Genomic DNA, 22939 nt, shown 5'->3' on the forward strand with positions numbered 1-22939 from the left:
GCTAAACAAAGATAGATCAGCAAAATAAGCATATTATGTAGGCCTCCATACAAGGTGGTAATATATAAAGCAACAATGACCAACAATATGTAATGCCTATACACAAGTCAAGTGTTCTGTGATTACATGGTTTTACTGGCAATTCATATTCACATTTCTTTTTATAAATAAAACCAAATTATTACATGCACTTTTTTGTCCCATGTAGCTCAATCAATTGTGTTCACATATAACGAAACTCTCAAATTAAAAGAATAGCAGAGATGCTCTGTGTTGCAACAATGCTGCCTGTAACAAAAGTTGATACTGGTTGTTATCCATAAGAACCAACAACACTGTAAAAATATTTACTTGTTATTAGAGAATCAAATAACTCCTTAAAGCTGTTTTAAGTGAAATGCATGTAAAATAGTTCTGTGTTCAAACAGTAATCACTGTTATAGAGTGTTTGGTCAGTAACCCATGTCTCTCCTCCAAAATTACACAAATGATCAGGTAGCACCTGGTGTAGCACCTGCTATTGTGCCTGTTAAAGGGGCTCTGTGGTCATTAGTTTATGTTAGCGGGCTCCATTTTTAATATTAGCTTCTGTTGCCCTGTTTTAGTGGAGCGGAGAGAGTTACTGAAATGAGGAACTCAAGAAGGTGCAAAAGTCATATCTGTTGGACTGTCATGGAAAATCCTTCACAAAAAAATCCTCAGTCCAGCAGCATTAAACAACTTAAAGCGTCCACAGACTTGTATATACAACCCGAGAGAGGCATCCCATTACAATCTGCTCAATATGGCCAATAAAAAAGTGATTAATACATGTAAATTGCAGCAATCTGTTGAATAGAGCCCCTTCAGCTTTGCATTCAACTTGCATCACTTGTATCACTTCACTTGTATCCAGCAGTACATAAAACATACTGAGACAGGGTAAAGACAGACAGGAGTGAATTATAACAGAGATGAGAAGTGAGCAGCCATCCGTTTACGGTTTTCTGGATCTGTGGTCACAAGCATCTTTCCCACAATCCCTGACAGTCTGTGACAGTACTCAATGAACATTTCTGTTGGCTTCAGCGGCTGAGCAGACTGATATTCACAGTGACTATTAATGTCAACAGAGAAAGTTGTCGACTGTTTATAAAAACAAGTGGATACATCTCTATCTCGGCTTGACATTTGTCTGTCTCTCGCTCTGTGTCCTTGTGTGATTTCTTTATTCCAAATGAGTACATCGCCGCTTCACTCCTGACGTGTTGCACTCCGTGGACTTTACATAATCACGTCACATCACTCTGCTGCCTGTCAGGAAAGGAGACTGAGCTTAGTGCTGAAGGTGGAGCCAAGAACTGCATAAAAGATTTTGCGAGGAATCATTCTCCTCACAGATTATAATTGCGTAACTATCATTCACGTTTCCCTGCAGCAAATAAGAAAAGCGGGGAGAGAAAAGGCGAGGCACACAGCGCACTTTTACCACCTAATGAATTCTCTTTTAGATTGTGTCAAGGAAATGTGATAGCGTGAGAGAGAGTAAGAGAGATAATAATGCAGAGCGAGAATGACAGATGGGAAGGGACAGAGAGATACAGGGAGAACGGGAACAGCAGATTTGTAGTGACAGCCTGTTCAGTCGGAAGTTGCAAGATTGTTTAGCCTTAAACCTGCGCAGAAACCAGTCCGAACCAGAATCCAAAATATTTAAGGAAGTAAAATGCCTCCCATTTTACTGTTTATAAACCATGTGCTTTCCCTGATTCCTAGTGGTACACAACTAACATTTACTGAGGCTTCATGGCAACAACACTATGAGCCAACATACCCATCAGATGTGAGTCAGAGAGGCTTGGCAAGTACTTCTCAGCAGCTTTGGGTGAGCTTACTGTGTCAGTTTAAGTTGATTGTGACAATTTGTGACACGTGTCAGGTACGTTGTCAACGACAGGAAAAAAATACTTAATTTCTTTAAGGCAAGCACAGATCCCAGGATTTAATGTTGACTTACTCAAAGTTTCACACAAACTTAAAACAACATTCAAACTCTATTATAGGTCTATTTTTTTTCTAAGGCAGGAAGAGTAAGGCAATGATTTCTCTGGTCAGGACAGGAGAGAAAACTACTTTTGAATTGTAACCGACCAGGCCTGAAGTAAATTGATTCTTGTTCTGAACATTTTTATGTTTGAGGTAAAGGGTAACTCCACCGATTTTACTCTTTAAAGTGTGTTAACAGGTCTTACGGATTTATTCTGCATATGTGAAAAAAGTTGTATAAAAAGTATGAAGTCTTTTGGGGCTCCAGAAGAAGCCGCATGTAATCTGATAAAATGCCTCCAGTGATGCAAAGTTGCATTGTGGGTAATGTAGGCAACAGGTTTTGAAAAAGCGGAAGAATGCGTGGAATAAAAAAGGCGATATCTCTGGTTCGCTAGACCTGTGGCCTGCTTTTTAACAACCTGCTACCTACATTACCCACAATGCAACTTAGCCACTGGGTAACGTCACTGGAGGCAATTAATCAGATTACATGCAGCTTCGTCTGGAGCCACAAAGGCTTCATACTACTCTTTCACATATGCATTAGTACTCCCCAAGACCTGTACTCTCACGTTAATGTGGAAAATTGGTGGATTTATCCTTTAAGCAAAGCTTGAAATTTCCGTGTAAATCTTAAAAGGTCAACAACAACAATTTCAGGGAGCTGGTGCCCCACTGCATACAGCTGGTGACCTGTTCATTTCTTTTTGCCCCTGCCCTTCAAACATCCTAAATCTGCCACTTGGTGTAAGGACAGAGAGTTTGGTGCACTGTGCAGATTGTGAAGCCCACTGAGGCAATCATGTGATTTGTGGTTTTGGGCTATATAAATATACTTGACTTGACTTGAAATAGCAGAGATTAAAATAAAACAGCCATATTTAAACATCAATGTTAAAGAGTTGTAATAAACTGTGAAAACTGAAATAAAGCAACCAAATGAAAACATCCACAAAGGGTGATGTGCCTGACTAAAAGTCTAGGGTCTAATGTCGGCTGTGTGTAAAGGTAGGTTAAAGTTTTCAGTCTTGATTTAAAGATTTCAACTGATATTACCACTTCTATGCTTTCAGTTATGCACGTTCACCTTTTCTTCCAAAGCGATGTGCCAGAGAGCCGACCGGCGCTGCCTGACACAGCAGTTATATAACCACATTGCCACATGTGACCATTCCTCCTTGCAGCCAGCAAATGACCTGTCTTGTAGCTTTAATTATGTGATTCTTGTAAGAATGATCTAATGGGAAAGTGAGGCCAGAGCGGCCCGGAGCGGAACAAGAAGTAGGCCCATAAAAGTGAACATACTTTTTGAAGCCGGCGTTGAGCCTTGCCACGAAACACTTGTGAAGTACATTTATAGACAATTCAAGATCTATAGGCAGAATAATGTGGATGAGAGTCACACTTTGCTGCAGTATTATCTACCTCAAGCACGGCAAAAAACCTCCTCTCCTTTAACCATTAACCTCTGACTATTTGTTCCAAGATGTTTTTCCACACATAAAAAAAAAGCTTTTTCCTGCCAGTTTCCTGAACTTTTAGCGCATAGGAATGCAAGGGAGTGAAACTTTGCAGCAAAAAGAAGCAACCGAGGGCAGCAGCTGCATTGCACCGTGGTGGGAGTAAATCAAGTTCCTCTGTCCCTCATTTCAGAGAGGGCTTTGATGTCACTGGAATAAGCTGCGGCTCATTGAAGGAACATCAAAGATGCTCACCCCCAGTCCACAACTATTCACTCCTCTGTAGGAAACATTATTGGAAATGCCGTGGGGGTCCGATAACTTTTTCCATGATTAACGCCTAATTAACTGGCTGTTAATGTTATCAATTACCCCAAAGTGTACTCAGTAGCTCGAGGGATCGAGCGAGTGGCTATTTGGACTTTGTGATGCAAAGAAAGAATATTTAATGCTTTGTTATTACTTTAGGCAGAGCTCTCTCATTTGAAGTATTGAGCTTTCTGATCGCTGATTACAGTCCTGTTGCTTTTTCTTTTCTTTGATTTTAATTCTCCGAGCTCTTGTCTGTTTTTACGCCTAACTATAGATATTTAGCATTCACCTTAGATGTCCTGTGCACTTGAAACTGGCTTTCTAAATATATATAATATAAATATTTCAGCTTTTGTAGTTTTGCATCACTGAGCGGATGGATAAATGAAGAAGACCAGATTTTTGCAATACAGTGATGCAATTCATGGATAATGTTGAATTAAATGATGAGCATGTGTATGTGTCCTTTGCACCAGAGGGTCATTGTTTCTAACCAGTAACTGTGTCATACACAAAAGTAAATGTGTTTAAGTTACCTTTCTGAATTTAAACACAAATACAGTTTAAAAGGTCACTCAGCGCTCTGGCAAGTCCTCCAGCCGCAGCTCAAGAAACTCAGTCTTGATTAATCAACTCTTATTAGCATCACATCTCGTCAGTCTTTACCTTCAAAGAAAGAAGTTTTTCAAATACAGTCAACTTTTTATACAGCCATGTTTGAAAAGCTTTTAAAAGGCACGTTCACTATTTCAGGAGTAGCTAAGCCGCTTTAACTAAAACACTTTTTTAACTCCTGCAGATAACTGCTAGATTTTTTACTTTTGGGACGAATCCAGGAACTTTTTTGTCACTTTTTTATCATTGTGAGATAGGGCATTTTTCGACATTTTTGTAAATTTCTCCAGGAATAATGAGTTGATCTTGATGAAAAATCCAGCTCTAGCCAATTCAAGTATGTTTTATTCCGTATTGGATTAAGCTTGATTAAATAAAAGGGACGGTTGGATGTTGGCAGAGGTATGCACTCTACTTAGTGCCATTCTAGTGTTTAAATCTGTGTTTTCACAACAACTTTGTTTACATATCACATTTTCACTCTTACATGTCTTTAAAAAATACATAGTGTTGCTTTAGAGTCATAATTGTTCACATGTGGCCCTAATCATCTTTCATAACATTCTCTCAGATTAGATTATATTATCTATAAAGATGGGAGAGGTGTAGAGGTCATTTTATGCTTTTATAGGCTTTTGCTTTTCCTTTATTGTGTTATGTAGCAAAGGGAGTTACTCTCTCCCACAGAAAACACTGCTCATGCACTGCCTGAAATGCCTGGTTTGAAGTCAAGCCTTTACTTCAGTAACTTATGTGTATCACAATGTAACAGGTGTTATATAAATATAGATTTTTATAAATTTATTATAAAATATATATACTCCAGTCAGTCAGCAGACATACAGTTACTACTGCTGTAGGCGTGATTTTAGATCACACTACCTTGCTCCTCATGACCCAGCCTACTCTGCCTCTGATTGGCTACATCCTGCCCGTTAAGTAATGCGCATGTGCAACTCTCACCGAAGATTGAACAGAGGCGAGATGTCTCACTCTGTAGCTAAAACAGAGCGTTCAAGACACAGTGCGAAAAGGGGTGCTGCAGCAACGCACCACGTGAGAAAAATAATGCGTTTCTTGAAAATCTAAGCATGTGAACCTATTCTTCTAGGACCCCCAAATAAAGGTATGAACTTTAACATTAGCATAATATGACCTCTTTAATTCTAACCCTCTTGAATTAATACAGTGACATCCAATTTTTTGCCAATATCATGCTCATGAAATGGTGGTTTTTAGTTTGTTATTGCAGCTGTTTTTTAAACTAGAGTCCATCATGTAATATGACTTGCTAAAAAAGAAAAAGAAAAAACAAAAACAGTTATTGGAATCCTATTATGAGACGAGCAACTTTTCCTCCCATCCACACTGGCCTATAGAGGAGCGCAGCGCTCGGCCAATCACAGCCTCTCGCTGCTCAGCTCCACTAATCGTGGATTAGCTACAACCGACTGCAGTCTTCAGCTCTGGGAGGGAGAGGTAGTCGCTGCCATTCACTACTCACCCTCTCCTTTATTATTAGCTCACTTGGATCCGGCAGCAGTGCTTTTCTTCTCCTCAACAGCAGGGACTTTTCTTTTTTCTCGTTACGCAACCGATAGCTGCGCATACAGGGATCTCAGGTAAAGGTGTGTGGATCCGGCAGAGAGAAGCGGCTGCGTTTTGGCGCTGATGGAAGATGCCACAGTAGGTCAGGTAGGACTCAATTGATGGGGCCCTTTTAATTTAAGTCCACACCGTCGTATCACCGCGCACTGAGGCGCTCCATCTCGTTTTTTTCCCCCCCGATAATGTTCAAGACGGCCAATTACCCGACGGTGGATCCTGCGCCCACCATCATGCACGGCGCCTGGCTTACCACGGGGTGCCGAGAAAACACGCCCGTGGCGGTGGAGAAACCCAAGAAAAAGGCGTTCAGCCTGGTCAAAATCATGTCTCTGAGCAACAAGAAGGGGCACGGCCAGTATCCGCAGCACAACAACAACATGCCCTTTACGATCCACTGTCACATCGGGAAGGAGATCAAGCACATTTGCAGCAATTGCAGCCGCGGGAACGACACGCAGGACGGTGAGTAAGAGGAGCCTTGCGCGGCTTCGCCCATAGTAGCCCTGCGGTACTGGTACATTGTCAGGCGGCTGCTCCTGTGCACAACACCAGACTCCATCATTGAATGTGTTCTGCGTCTCCTTCATGTGCTTCACATTCTGTAGTTTAAGTGGGTCAGCGTTTACCTTTTTTTGTTTTTTTTTTTGTTTAAACTGTTGCTGTTGTGGAAGCTGGGTCAGAACTTCTTCTCCTCACAGGGCTGGGCTCTGACTCAAATTGCTATTTGCACATGTATGAATTAGTGTAATTACGTGGGAGGTTTAAGTGTAAGTTCAGCTGACCTATTTAGCCTATAGATGTCATTAAAATGGCATGAGAGTGTGTGAGAGTGTGCAGGCTGCTTTGCACAATAAAAGTCCATTTCCAGTTCAGTGTCATTACATCATCACTCAGCCATCTTGGTATGCAAACAAGTGCTTTTAATTAAAAAGCAGCCACATCAGTGTGTTGTGTTACAGTAGTGGAAAATCTAGGTTACATGTGGGATAGAAATGCTGGTGTGTGTGTGTGTGGCCGGTGTCTTTGAATGAGCTCCTACCTTGAAAGCGGCTCCATTTAAATACTCTGTTTGGATACTTGGAAGAAGGTTTTCTATTTATCCCCCCCCCCCTCTGCAGATTGAGCTCCTCTCTGCCGTGCCAGGATTTAGTCAAGATTGGAATCCGTTGCATCATCAAGACATTCTGGTTCTGTGTTTTCTTCCCTTGAAATGATTCAGTAGAAAAGAAATAGGGTCGTGTTAAACACGGTGCTCGAGGATCATCAGTCTTTTGAACCAGTACAAACACAAACATGATCCTTTTTGGCTTAATGATGTGCCAAAAAAACCCACTAACTGACCTGTTGTTCTATGGTGTGAGCTGATGTTCAGTTTGTAAGGATGTCTTTCCTCGCCCCAAAACTGAAAATTCAGACATGATCTACTCTACTAATTTTTTCCATAAGCCACGAAACATCTCTGGAGCTTCACAGCAACTTCAACAGCGCTGCAGCATTCTCCTAAACAACTGAAGTAAATGGGGACGGGAAAAAAAACCCCAACATAAAACAAAAATGGCTCCATACAGCTTGTTAAGTATAATCAAAGTATCTGAAAGTGCTGAGATCCCAAATCGATTTGAAAAGACGTTATTTACAGCCTCGACGCACGGTCAAGCTCAAGCTCCCACTTCAGATGTGATGTGCGCTTATAGCTTAGCAAAAACAGTGAAGATTTCGGCTTAAAAAGGGTATAAATAACGTCTTTTCGATTAAATTTGGGATCTCAAGACTTCTGGATACTTGGATTACGCCTGACGAGCTGTATGGAGCCATTTGATGGGTTTTTTTGGTTGATTTTTTTACGTTTTAAAACAAGTCCCCATCTACTTTAATTGAGAATGCTGAAACGCTGTGTTACTGTGAAGCTCCAGAAATGTTTTGTGGACTACAAATCTTAACAAGACTTTCCATCAGCATGGGGGTGAGCAGATAATGACTGAATTTAAATTTTTGGGTGAACCTTTCCTTTAAGTTACTGAATGTGTGTGTAGTATATAGAGCTTGTTGAATGGTACTCAGGTTACATGAGGTCCTTTGTCTTCCTGTCTCTATCTAGCTTTTAGGACTTCTAATGAAGTAATTTGAATCACTGCTGGATTCGATTAGCATCGACTGTAGCGCTATTTATAGAGCGGTGTGGTGGCAGGATTGCTAAGATGGTTGGCTGTGAGGCATCGGAGTGTTCGAGTGATGGTCCGTGCGACTGATTCCCACTGCATTACTGTCACATTATTTCTCATGCCGTCCCATTGCCCTGGGGAGGTGGCTGGCCCTGCAAAGTGATATGTCTACGCTGGCAGACCTCATGGATGTGATGTCATTATTTAAAAACAAGCAACCAGCACATTCCCTGACAGCATGTCATGGGTGATGATCTGATGCAATGTGGTGACACTGACAAGTGACGAGCTGTCCTCGAGGTCAGCTCGCTTACACAGACTACAGTTGTTTAGTCATGAATACTAGTCCTTTTCAGTGTTTCTGTTGCTAGTTTTTTTAAGAGAGTAAAGGCTAAAATTCTTCTTAAATGTGAGTATTTTCTGGTTTCTTCACAGTAAACTAAAAATCTTTTGGTTATGAAAGACATTTGAGGATGTCATCTAGGGCTTTGGAAAAACAAATAGTCTATTAATCAACACTGAAAATAATCTTTAGTCGCATCCCTATAAATTTCATACTCGTTGAATACTTTTCCGATGTTACAGGCTGCCGTTGGCGTCCATTCCTTGTGCAGGGACTTGAACCTGTCTGAGCGAAGTGATGTGTCTGCTCTCATTGTTGTCAATGCGGTGTTATCGTCAATCCCACAAGGCCTTGACGTCTGGCAATGCAAGACTATGCAACTGTTGCACGGGGAAATGATGATGTAAGATTGACAAAAATAAAAGCAGACATGAAGGATTACTCATCTCAAGCAAGTATTAAGTCTCTGCAAGTTTTGCTACTGCGCTGCAACGAAGGGAAACCAGTGGCTGCCTGCGAGTAACATTCAGAAATCTGAAACATTTGTGTTGAGGCTGCACAAATCATCTAGGTGTAATATCTAGATGACAGAAGCTGCAATTTTGTCATAAAATGTGTGAAAAAACAACATTATAATGAAGCACTGTAGAGATGCAGAGATGCCCTGACCCACAGATCTTTGTTTTGCGAGAAGGTTGGAGTCAGCTGTTTGACTGAGTCAGGGCCTGTTACTTACTGTACTCTTAAATGCCTGTTCAGTTAGTTTTGTGATAAGGAGACTGAAGAAGCAAAACGGTTGCATAAGGCACATCTAAGTTGATCTGCTGCTAGCATTGCTCACAGTTTTAAGATCAGTTTCACAAGTTGGCGAGTCCGTTTTGAGTCATTTCCGTTAAAAAACCTCTTTATCATCGTACATCTACAACTAAAACCTTTAGATTTTTTTTTTTGCTAGTCACATGGGCACATTTTGGTGTCTAGTTTATGTAAGCGGGGCTGTTTGTAGCCCTGGATTACAGCATCTTTCAGACATACTCGCACCACTCCTCTAATTGATTGTGTTGGAGTAAAATGCTTTGCTTTTGATATCCAGCGGCACGTAGAAGACTAAAGGGCTGGGCCTCATGAATATTTGATGAGGAGTAGAAAGATTTCTTCTTAATGAGGTGCTTATCAGTCTGTTTAGTGTGTTTTGGCAAGCTAATGCCGAGCGCTCAGTGTGATGCATCTTCAAACTGTTAAGACTCGGAGCGTATCCTCCGTAATGCTATCTGATATGCAGGTTTGTTTATCTTCTCCCAACCTCATCCAGTTACGAGGGAATTCAGGAGGCCACTTGGCACAGAGCCTCGCTGCTTGGATCTCTGTGAGCAAGAGCGTCTGCTGCATTCACTGCAAGCTCTCCTGCCCGATTACCAAAATATCACCACCTCTGCATCCTCACCCAAACTAGACCCTGTTTTTATTTTATTTTTTTTTGTTCCCTTGCAGCCGAGGAAGTAGAGAGGCTGGCCGCCATGCGCTCCGAGTCCCTGCTCTCCGGCACCCACACTCCACCCATCCGCCGTCGGAGCAAATTCGCCACTCTGGGACGCCTCCTCAAGCCGTGGAAATGGAGGAAGAAGAAGAGCGAGAAGTTCAAGCAGACCTCTGCAGGTACATTTTTCTCTTAATTCTGCAGTATGTTAATGTATAAAACAAAAAAAACACATGCAGGCGCCACAGGTATCATAAACAACCACGGCTCTTCTTGTCATTTTATACCCCGTCTGGTTGTGGGAAGAAATTCAGTATATATCCTTTGGCCAAAAGAGAGGAAAAAAAGAAGTTTCAGTCTCCAGGGTGATTGAAATTGCGGCAAATTGATTCAGCAAAAGTGCAGCGTTGGAGTTTCATGTTTTGAGGTCTCTTTAGAGTTCCTTTGATCTCGCAGCTCAGCGTTGTCAGGGGCGAGTGAAGGACATGCTCTCTTCAGATGTGGCTGTATTTATTTTCCTCGGCTGACACATCCTGAATTCTGCTGTCAGCCCAGCTGACAGGAGGAGGCACGTTGTCAGACTGCCTCTTGCGGGGTTGGAAGCAGAATTCTCGCTTTTGTAGAAAATAGACAAACGACGACGACCTGTAACCAGTCGGAGCAGGATGTTCTGATTTCGCGGCATTGTCGAATTTACATGTTTCCGGTGTCAGCTTGCTGAATTAATCAGTCTCTTGTCTGACTTGATCATGTAATGCTGCCATGTGATCACAGGCACTGATGGTGATGTCTTCATCACTTAACACAAGCACAAAACATTTGACTTTTAGGTCTCTCAGCTTTAGGTTTTGACTGTTATCGTTCCCAGAGTGCTGTTTGGTTTGTTTTTCTGCCCCAACATGGTCCCAGTGGCTCTTCAGCAGTCTCTCTGGACTAAGTGTTTTTTTTTTAGTAGGGCACAAAAGTGCTGATAAAATCTGTGATTCAGCTTAAATGCTTGATTTATGGTGAGTGCATACTTGATGAAACAAATCTTTGGTACATTCATGCATGCTCTATGATAACACCATCTCCCCTGATGTGGGGAAGGACAACAATCAAGAGCTGAACAACAAAAGGCCCTTTTTTTTTTCCCCCCGCTCTTACAATGGTGTTAATGCACAGTGGAGTTGATTGAAAACGCTCTCTTCATCGCTTTTGTTTGGGATGCATAATGCTGCTGTCACCAAATAATTCTGTCACTACTATTGTTCTATTCAATCCCTTTTGATAGCAGCATGATGGTGGATTACGACCGACCGGCATACTGTATCTCATCGAAGTGGCCTTTGAGTGGAATCTCTGCGTCGTTTCAAGCTGTGTGTAGGTGATGCGCAATCTTGCGAGTAGCACCGATGTTCAGGCAGGTTGTCTTGGCTGCAGTGACGCCACGACAGCTGCACACACACTTGTCACATCAATTTCTGCCAGAGGGATGAACCTCAAGTCTCACATAAAGCCGGCAGGGGAAGAGTGGAAGGCACGCAAGCGTGATCCAGTGCAGTAAATTCGAATGACAGGATGTGGCTCAGGGATTTTTGAAGCGTAGCGGTCAACACATGGAGCACTGCAGTTGGATGGATATTTAGAGCTGCTCTAAAAAATACTTTAATGTAAACAATGGCTCAAATGACCACGAATGTGTGAGGTGAGAGGGGTCATGAATAATGATGTCGCTTTATTGATTTGTTTTTATGGCCCACACTGGTCTGTTTTGCTTTACTCTTTCATCAACGTCTTCTCCAGCCAGCAGCTCTCGCAAATGGTTATCATCGAGCCAAATATTTCCCTCAGAATTTGATGAAGACCAAAACCGAGCATAAAGAACAACTATTGGAGTTTTTGTCAGGTCAGAAACGTGACCAAGTCCTGCTCTGCACGTCCTGGATGTGTAAATTGCATTTTAACATTAGCCCTTTTAGCTTTATAAGGCCATAACATGTCATTTGTGCATGATGTTCATTTTTGGATTTCCAAGTGGCCTAAAAACAGATTAACATTGCTTTAATATATAGATGGTATAGATGATGATAGTAAGGTATAGATGCCTTTACTCCAGTTGTACCACAACAGTTTTGATGGTTTGACTTCTATGTATTGTGTTGCAAAGCATGTTTAGCATGCTAACCAGCTAGCCCATTCCCGGTCCAAATCTACTTTGCTAGCGGTGTAAACACCAACACTTCCACAGTGCTCCGAGCTCCCAGTCCGCTAGCTGCACGGCTAACTGAGCTAACTAGCTAACAGCAGCTATAGTTGGCAACAGTAAATGGCTGCTCTGATGATATGCTGCTCCATATTTGTTTTGAGTATGAATTCAACAGGTGGCCAATACTTACATACTGCACCTTTTTAAAAAAAAAAAATCAAAACAGGTGAAACCATGTTTTATATGAGTCAGTGGTCCAGGACCTTCATTGCAACTAGCCAGTATTTTTTTTGTAATGTCAGAGCTTAGCGACTTGGGGCAAAAAGACCTGAAAAATACGAACATGGGAGAAGTTATTCTTTCAAACATGTGTTTATTGTAGTGAAAGAGTCTATTTGCACACTCTCAGGAAGACTAGAGGCACATCCATGTGTTTCTAATGGGCACCCTTAAATAGACATAAACATTGCCAAGTATTTTTGTTCCCTAAACCGAATCGAACGGCAACAGAAAACTGGAAATAATGAGTGAACTTTGAGTGAACATATTATTATCCTCATTAGGAGTAATAATATGTTCCTATTCGTAACTCATTCGGCCAGAACAGCTTGCTCCAGGGGTGGACTTCACGTCACTTTTTTGCAAGTTGAAATGACGATCCTGGAGAGACATTAATTATGATGATCCAGGAACAACAACAACATGAGTCGCAAAGCTACGACATCGCCACAGCAGATTGGTCAGTTGAAATGACGATCCTGGAACAGCATTAATTATGATGTTTTAGGAAAAACACGGTGCTATGAGATACACTATGATGGTATACATGATGAAGTTCACCTGATGAATACCTAATTTACCCCGATGTAGGGCTGAATAGCTAATAACAGAGTGAAGCATGGAGTGGATTAATCCTAGTAAAAATGCCCCCAAAAATCCAAATCTAATGAGTAAAACTGTTCATTCTGAGAGTTTTTCATTATTGTTAACTCACTATCAGAATAATTTCCCAGAAATAAAGCTCACTGTAATTATTCACATACTTTTAGTCCTCTTGTAACTTGCACGTTGTTCCTGTGTTCTCCTAATCAAGGAAACCGTATCGACTTTTGTTGCCTCGCTATTGATTTGTTGTTTGTAAAATAAATTGAACATCCGCATACTGTTGTGCATCTGCCCTCATTTACATTGTCAATGCTAAGATGGCAGCCTGTTTATCCTAACGCCTGGAATGGGGTGACCTCGTTTTAGCTGATATAAGAGAACCGCCGCCACATAATTAAAACCCGCACTCGACTTAATTTATTGTACTTATGCTTTGACAGCTGGCAGCTTGAGATCTCATTGGCCATTTGTCAACCTGTTGCTTAAACATGCGAGACAAAGTTGAGGGTTGTTGTGTAGCCGTGGTTCCTGCTGCACCGCTACGATCCTGGACTTTTCTGCCTCTGCGTTCGGTCTTCTCCGTCTCTGCAGTTGTCTCACTGTTGATTATGTTCCCCGTTCCAGCAGGGAGCAGACCAGCCACTGGGCATGCAGATGTTGTCGTAGATAATTAGACACTGAGCACGGTGGAGGATTATGAATGTGTCGTGATATTAAGCAGATGAAGGCCAGCTCAGGGGGGACTGTACTCTTCACCTCAGGAAGGAAGGAAGGAGGGAAGAGGGCCCTGACAGTCGGATGTCTTATCATGCTGCCTTATCGTGCTCAGTACATTCTCACAGCGAGCTCGTATCGCAAAGAGATCTCACTAGGCGGAGATTCATCAAAAGACAACACGCGTGTCTTAGTCTGATGTTATCTTCATTTTTATTTCTAATCCAATTAGTTAGATTTCCTTATGAACAGCAGTCGTCTAATGCTCCATTCCCACTGTTCATCACTGTTAATGTGACTAAAATCACAGTCACTCACGTCACAACCTGCCCAATTCTTTTGGATGCGTCAAAGTCTCGTTTAGCCTAATCCGAGCTTCTGACGTGCGAGTCTTAACGCTCGTCGATAAAAGACTCCATGAAAGTTTTAATACAGTTTTTGTGAGTTGTGGGCTGAGAGAGCTGCCTCGGTAAAAGCCTCCACTTTGAGCTACTGAGCCTCAGGGTTGGTAGGATGTGTTCTGACTATCTGGGTCACTTCGCAGTGGAATATATTCTCTCTAAAAAAACTAAGTGTAGTGTTCTCAGATCAATACAGGCTATACTCAGATATGCCAGTTTCATTTAATATGCTCTCAGCTGCGTCTCCCCGATGAGTGTCTAATCTTCTCATCTTGGAGCAGACAGAGCGGCTGGACTGTTGGACACCGCTCGGGCTGCGGTGGACTGTCCAAAATAGAACCTGGTTGGTATTTTAGGCGATTTGAAGGACAGTATGTGCTTTTCATACTCTTGCATGAAAGATTGCATTTTGTTCCTTGGCATTGATAGACTGACAATAAAGTGTGTTTGATGTTTCAGTTGATGTGTCTCAGCTGTATGTATCTATATTGGCTCAAATGTTTGTTCCAAGTCCAGAAATGTGATTCTAAATCAAAGATTGATCGAAATGAGCTTTCGATCATCAAAATCAAAAGCAGGATCAGCGATTCACTCTGTATTTTATATTTGTTTCTCAACACATGTGCTTCCTTGCATGCATCTGCAGAAAAACACTCTATACACTAACTGGTCGGATAGATCTCTTATTGATTTGTTTGAGAAGAGGGGTCACTCGGGACAGATTTGAGAAACCGAACTTAGTGGCAAACTAAATTTCTATCTTTTTTTGTTGAACTCTTTCATTTTGGTATTATTTTGTGTTTCAGAATATTTATTCAACTTGCCTATCCCTAACATGCAAAAGGCCGCAAAGATATACTCGAATTGTTGTGAAATTAAAAGAAGAACGTCCTTATTTTGAAAAAAAAAAAAACTCAGCTGTGGTGACAGTCTGAGGCAATTCAAAATAAATCAGAAAACGCTATAGGACTGTATGTCAGCGAGCTTGGCGGTCATTCATGTGAGGATATTTCCGATTATCTCCATTCATGATTATCCCGATAATGAAAATTCACCACCACAATTCTCACTGCACACTATTAATGTGTTCACTAGATATTAAACAATTTTTTATTTTTTTTGCAAGACCAGCAAGCGATTAAACTCCTGGCTCAATGTTCGGCCGGTGCGGCAACTTCTCTCATTGGCTCTAGCAGTTCCTTCTTCTTTTGTTCTATGAGTCAAATCTGAAGACATATCTTCACAGAGCCCTTTGAGTTAATGGTATTACGTAACTGAGCACATCCCATGGCATAGCAGTTATGTCATAAAGCTTTGAGTAATTACTTTTCATTTTGGATGAAACAGCAGTATAATCCCTGAACATATTAGAGCAATGCCAGCCCAGCATCAACCTTAAGCCCTGGGCTTTCCCTCTCTGGCAAAGTGTTGGTGCTGATGATTTTAAAGACATTTGTCATTTTGATGAACATTGTGTCAAGCAAAGGACTGACAGGGCTTTTTTTTTAATAACCTGTAACTGAAGTTGACTTCATGCAGGGTTTTTGGTGCCAGATTGAAGTTTTTATTGAAAATAGGTGAACAGAGACAGATACAGACAGGAAAATATAAGTGTTATTGTAAGATGTGTTCAAGTGTTTTGCCAAAATTCTCATATATAGACATTGCCGCTCATTTAAATGCACAGGATGTGGCTAGGTCTCTCATTCAAATCAATGAAAACAAATGACAACAGTTTGATGACGTCTTGCAATAGTGTGGGATCATGGGTGTTTTCGTCTTCTTCATTATCCAACAAATCTGATGTGGCTCAGGCAGAAATGTTCTCAGACAAGGTGACGTTTTAAAGCTTTACTCACATAATGTTTAGTCTCGCTTGCCTACTTTCTTTCTCACTCTCTGATGTTTCCCGTGTTTCCAGGAAGTTAAAGCAGCCAGCGCCGGTGAAGGGGATGTGACATGGGCCAAATTAAATACACCGTCAACTTGAAAAAGCAATATGGATTTCTCTGCTTTTCAGCATTGTTGGAAATGTTGAGAATACACAACTCAACAACATATATAACAAAGGTCTAGTCTTTGTCAGACATTTTAATGTGTAAATGTTACATATAATACCTTTTTTTTTTTTTGAAAGAGGGTTGTGGGAATTTTATGAAAATCTACAGCCAGGGTGCGGAGCGCTGCAAGCTTTATTTTTTCTCACCTGGCAGAAATTATTAATAGAATCCACTCCAGTTTCTGAACTGTTGTAAATATTAATGAAGTTTGAACACGCACAGGTACAGATAAGTGAAACGTGTGATGAGGCCTGCAGTGCTTTGGGAAAACAAATTTGGTGAACAGGCTGCAAAAATTCCTCTATATTCCGGGTCAACTCTTTGATAAGTCTATTTATTATCCCCTTGATATGCTTGACCTCATGTTGAATTTGCTACCTCTGTGGGAAAAGTCACTTTTTACGATGGAGCTGCTAGGATTAGCATCCCGAGTAGCATCTACAGACGGCACGGTTTCCTTTCATTTCTCACTCTGCAATTCACCACGTCGCTGAGCTTCGGTGGGGAGGATTCTTTGTGTGACACATTGATGATATTTTGGTCACGTCTTTCCAAAAATAAACGTTTCGCTGCTTAACTAATTCTGGCTCGGAGCTGATCTTAAACACGCTTCTCCTCAAAAACATTTGAAGTGTGGAGTGATATTGAACATCTGGTATCCTGGAGGAACTCATAACCGAGCGTACTGTTGACGATAACTTGCTCTGCTCGGGTATTTTCGAACACTGAAGCACAGAGTGTCCAAATTCCTGCCCCGGAGGCCTGCCCGTCTGACATTTGTGTGACTCTCATTTGTGTTTTTTAATTTTGGACTCTCAGCAGTCGGTTTTTAAATCCACTGTGCTTGTGACTAAGGGCAAGGAAAATGGAGGTCAAGCCGTCAGTATTTTCATGAATCCACAGCGAGGATGTATTAACATTGGGCACAGCGCCTTCTGATAGAGCTGGGACAGGACTCCTGGGTCATATGTAAAGCACACATGGCACAATCTGCGATCTTAAGCAGGAGCTACGGAGGCCTGCAGGGACATTCCTGCGCAGTGTGCTCAAGTGTTGCTGCCGATCCTCATTTCGCATTCTTAATTGGTTTCCATGCAGGGGTGGATTTCGAAATCGCTAACATGGTTTTGAACCGCCTTTGTTCAGCCTACTGATAGAAGATGTTAAGTGCCTCAACTTTCGAGGCTAAAAATAGAAGCAAGCAGTAGCTATGGGACATAGTTTCTTGTGCATAATGCAGTACTATGAGAAGTGTTGTTGTTTGAATATCTCCTTTGTCCTTTTTATCTCCTTTTTATCTCTTTTGTTAATCAAGGCCCTGTTATTTATCTTTAGGTGTTCAGAGGAGAAGTCACAGATTATCTTTACAATCAAATCCAGGATTATAATACTGCTGTTCTATCAACTGAAGTTGCTTTGTTCTGATTTTATTCAATATATAAAAGACCAATGTTATACTTCATGTACAGGTAAATGGTGAAGAAAATGCAACTAAATGGTCACAGTGCCATAAACCTTTGCTGTTATCCAAAAACACATCATTGAGCCACACTGTTGCCCTGGGTGACATGGTCCATCATTACAGCGAACATGGACACTGTAGTTTTATTTCGAGTCAGTGCCACATACACCATCCCGCTGCCATGAACACTGACTGAGTAGACCAACAAATACAAATACACAGCTCAAAATAGTCCCCACCATTTATTTCTGTTCTGTGCTTAAAACTACAGCTGTTTCAAACAGGTCCCAAATATATTTTAAAAATGGTTTAATACCTTCTTAAAAGGTTTACATCTTAATTTGGAGCAAATAGGTTTGGGGCTGAGCGCCACAGACAGAAAAGGAAAGAAATAAGCAGTTAGTGGTTAGTTTGCTCATGAATAATGCACGCTTAATTTTTACAAGCCAGTTCTTGTGTTTTCAACAAAAAGTTAATATTAGAATTACCAGAAAAACACTGTTTTCTGTGCTCTGCTATCTGCTATCTAAAGCCTTGAATGGACTAAAAAATCATGGCTTATGACAGCAAACTACGTTCCTTGGGGAAACGTAGAAGATCCTTTTCAGTTTTTATTGTGTGTATCACTAATAATTCTTCTTTCTCCCCTCAGCTTTGGAGAGGAAGATGTCTATGCGACAGAGCAGAGATGAGTTGATCAAGAGAGGGGTGCTGAAAGAAATCTTTGAAAAAGGTGAGCTGATCTTATACAGTTACATTCTGATCAAATGGAGCTGGAAACTGTCTCGGCTTTAAATAGAAACTGCGAGAGAGGAGTAGATGTGGTGCACTACATTGGAAGGTCTTCACTCATTCATCTCCTCATTAATCAGTAGTCTCTGAAGTGCACTCTTCAAGATTTGGCACGGGGCATCTCGAGATATAATCTTTCATTATAGAAATTTTGTAGGGTTTTATAAAGTCTTTGATCTTGATTTGATGTGCCGTATTCAAAGCTAGAGAGTATATTTGAGTCGGACAGCAGGGTGCTCAATGCCTCAGGACATGAAAAACAAAGTTGCTGAAGCTGAGAAAGTCCATCGACTCTTGCCGAGATGTGAACAGTTCAAATGAGGAGATATGAGACCTTTTTTCATATTTTATTGTTTTTAAAAATTTAGCCTTTTGGTCAGTGTTCAGAAATAAGAACACTCAAAAAAAAAAAACTGACTTAAATCAAGTACAAGCCACTTCTCCGTGGCCTTACTGCATTATGTGAACCTCGAGCTCACAGTGAATTGGTAAGTAACTGATAAATTAAATAGCTCCCTCCCATATTTTTGCGCAAAAGCTGTGCCACTCCTGGAATGCATATTAATGGGGGCAGGTGTGCTCAATTCTCCTGCCCAGTGACAACCTAGTTTCCATAATCAGAAAAAGCTTGCGCGCACAGCTCGATAGATCAGCAGCGGATATTTTTACATTTACTATATCCGTGAAAACAGTGTTGTTTTATCAGCACTGACGTCCCTCTGATGGATAGATATACAACAAAGCTCATTCTGCTCCAGGATGCTAAAAAGAGGAATGGATACACGGGGACAAAAATAGAAATACATTTAAAAGAAAAGGAAAAACGTGCCAACCTTTCATCTGATTGGCTGCTTTAATGTAATTGGCTTAAACTGGACGTTGTCTTTGACTGGCACTCTGTGTGCCTGGATTTAATGCTGCACACACCAGCCAAACTCTCATACGAGTGTACTAGTCACCATCTCAATAGCTGAATTTAAAGATACGATCAGATCTTTTCTCTTGGAGATGCTTCAAAATTAACGTCTGATTACAATAAAGACTTTTTACTTTAATGTCTTCGATAACGGCACAAGAAAAAACGAAATAATTCCTCGAAAGACTTCCTAAATGTTAAAAATCAAGAGACTAACCTTGCTCATCAAATCATAAAGTGCTTAGCATTCATTTGGTTTCTGTTTAAAAGGCTGTTCAGTCAAGATGACAGTTGGGAACGGGGGAGAGTGCCCAAAAAAAAATGCATTGTTTGTCAGAATATGTGAGCAGCATTGTGAATTGCACTGTCAGCCTGAAAATGTGATCATGCAAAAACCATCAAATGGCTCGGCGCTCTAAAAGAATTAAAAAAGCAAAAGTTCTGTCAAACGGCACTGCTGACACCGTTCCTTGGTCTGGTTTGTGCTGATAAAAGACTCCTGGGTAGTTAAACAGTCTTAGCCTCCTGAATCCCCAACCACCCTTTGTCACCAAACTCAACGCCCCGAGTTCATTTCAAACTTTGTTGGAACAGCCTTCTTGGAAGTGGCTTTCTTGTGCAGCCATTTTCGATATTGATTGTTACACTTTCTTTTGTGTTTAGCGACTGTTGAGTTCCGCTCCTCGATGGACGGCGGAATCGGCACTCAGGAGCACTCTCTTAAATCATCGATGGTCTTGTCCACCAAGAAATCTGTCACCTACCCAGGTGACCTTCAGGATAACCCCGCCAAGCCGCCGCTGTACCACAAACAGCCTCCTGCTCTCCCTCCAAAGCCTTTCTCTAGGATCCCAAACCATAGCACAGGTCAGTGGTGTTCGTTAATGCTGGATCGCATGATTTTTCCCATCGACTCTATACGATATATACAATGCGTCCTTGGAAGTGCCTAAAGCAGGGGATGACTCCACTGGTTGCAAAAATAAGCCTATGAGAAAATGGTCCTACTTCTTGCTTGATTTATTGCCTCAGTAAACCGTTTCCTAATCAGTTTTTGGTCCCAAATGCTAGTTTCAAGTCCTCTTCAATAGAGCATGATTTTCTAAATTTTACTTTAGTAAATTTTGGTCCCATTAAGGGAAACACAGACGATAAATGCGTGTATGCTTTAGGGCTTAACTACCTTGTGATTGACAAGAAGCTGCCACAGCGTGTCTTCGGCTTTGCAATCACATCCTATCAGGATATCATCCCCTCACCCACTTTCTCATCCAAATACGATTACTATTGGTTCCAAAACAAACAAAATGGCGACTGCCTTTAATGCCAAACTCCAGGCTTCCACAATCCAGTGGGTGAAGTCACACTATACACTTGATTTTCTCTTTTTCCAAACCAATGTACCCTACTGCTATTTATTTCAGCACCTCAGTAAATCTCCCGCAGTAAATACAGAGAACTTGTTTCGGTAAATGAGTCATGGCTGCTGTTGCTTTAAACCCTACCTGCGTTGCCACACATGTGCAAAGGATTAGAGTAGTCTCATTAAATTCTCCTGAGGAGAGGTCAGCTGAGCTCTCTGTCATTGTCAATCTGTCAGTCAGAGGGGAAGTGGCATTACCCTGGCCTAATTCCCGCCACTCCGCACTGAAGTCTGAGCCATGTCTCATCGTCCATGAGAGTTGTTTATCTGTCTGCACCAGCGAAGTGTAGAAGATGCCCTACACCACAAGTAAACCCAGTAGAAATGTTCAGTAATCCATCATTCTGTCCAGTTATACTTGATTTTATTTCTCTCTAGATTCTTGCCAGCCAATGAAGTTGCCCTGTATGCCCGGGGGAAAGCACTCTCCACCTCTGCCTCCCAAGAAAGTAATGATTTGTGTGCCTCCAGGGGGGCTGGACTCCCCCTCTCCATCCCCCAATCCCCTCAGCGGGCTCTCCCAAAAGTGCGTCCCTTCCCAGGGCATGTCCCTCCACCACGGCACCCTGCTGCCCTCCCAGCTCGCCGGCCTATCCAGTCTTCACCAGAGCCACGGTCACCCGCTGCAGCTTCAGTACGGCAGTTTGCACGCTCCCAGCCGCATCATCGAGGAGCTCAATAAAACCCTGGCGCTCTCCATGCAGAGGTTTGAAAGGTCAGTATCCGTCGGTGCTCAAGTCATTAAATCTGATTGTCATCCAGTGACAGCAGGGAGGGATTATAGATCAGCCTCTATTTTTCTATCTATCTTTACACCACACATTATATCTTGGATGGATTTGGGGAATGAAACGTGTAAGGGTTTCATGCTGTCTAGCGAAGGTGCAGTATGTAAGAAACATTCAAAAATAGCTAAAATGATCAGAACGTGAAGAAATAACAATTTTGACATTATGCCGAAGAAGTCTATGTATCGTGTTGCAATGATATCTACTGAAGTTACCTTACAAACCAGCTAGTCCTGGCCCATCTGGTCACCTAATTCCACTTTTTACCTAAGAGGCGATAGTCTGATGGTATAGCTCAGGCCTCCGGAAGTTGGTGCTGACTGATGCGTACCAGCTTCATATCTTCTCCTGAACGCATCCCTGGACTCAGAGTCCTGGTCCAAGCCACGGTGAATCAACTCAGTAATGTATTTACTGTCCTCAAAATGGCCTCCAATGGTCTGGGAGCTTGCGCTCCGCCTAGGGCGTTCACTATATCAGATTTGTTTTCAGTCAAGTTCATATTATCTGCTTTTATCTAACGAATAACATTTGTTATACGAGTGTAGGGTGGTGGAGAGGGAGTCTGTGTAACCATAAATGTCTGTCGTAAGTAAATCAATGAGTAGCAGCCACACACCAGATCCATGCCACACAGTAGCTAGGTATCAGTTATCTGTTACTGCAGCTTTTTTCTTCTTCCTTTTTCAATGCATGGCGGTTTGCAACCAGTGTAAAGGTGCATTACCGACACCTACTACAACAAAGCGAGAACAGAAAGTAAACAAAATTGATTTAAGAGGCGCTGGATTATTTACACGATGTTATCATATGTCTATTATTAAGACGATATCAATATTTTCTTTTTTGAATAGCACAGTTGTCAGTTCTGGTTATTGGCGACAGCCCTACCGGATAACCAACACTTTCCCACAAAATCCATCTGTTTTGCTAACAGTCCTATTGTGCATTACAAAATGTGCCTTTATCTGATAAACAGAACCAGAACCTTATAAAAACTAACTTTGCTTCATTTGATGACGCTCTGATTTATTAGCATGAAATTCAACCATCAAAGCGGCACTAATCGGAGTAATTACCGAAAAAAAAAGCATTATAATTGGCTTAGGGCGTCCTGTTTATTAGGTTTTATTTTTGTGTCGACTCTCGAACACATCCTGGTGTTATTGAGGTCGCGTCCTGCCATGTAGCGCTGGTGTACAGGTCTAAATCGGCACACTGCCTCACAGGGCAACATGGCCTAATTTTGAAGTAAATGTGTGTATGTGTGGGCACAGGCGCATGGAGTAGGCGTCCCTCCAGCAG

General features: G+C 41.7%; 1 protein-coding gene across 2 annotated transcripts in view; it reads left to right on the forward strand.

Moving 5' to 3' along the window:
• Nucleotides 1–22939, forward strand: part of LOC311266173 (phosphatase and actin regulator 1-like) — a 66715-nt gene that overhangs the window by 30058 nt on the left and 13718 nt on the right. Inside the window, exons 1-5 of one of the 2 annotated variants that reach the window (XM_084368385.1) lie at nt 5869–6485; nt 10020–10184; nt 18368–18448; nt 20087–20290; nt 21225–21561. In XM_084368385.1, the coding sequence (XP_084224511.1) occupies nt 6206–6485; nt 10020–10184; nt 18368–18448; nt 20087–20290; nt 21225–21561 (1067 nt within the window). In that variant the 5' untranslated portion in view covers nt 5869–6205. Of the gene's footprint in view, nt 1–5868; nt 6486–10019; nt 10185–18367; nt 18449–20086; nt 20291–21224; nt 21562–22939 lie in introns of those variants that run through there. The other variant, XM_084368386.1, reaches the window with a different exon arrangement.

Source organism: Pagrus pagrus (genome assembly GCF_965226575.1).
Source record: "Pagrus pagrus genome assembly, chromosome: 12".
Lineage (NCBI taxonomy): Eukaryota > Metazoa > Chordata > Actinopteri > Spariformes > Sparidae > Pagrus > Pagrus pagrus.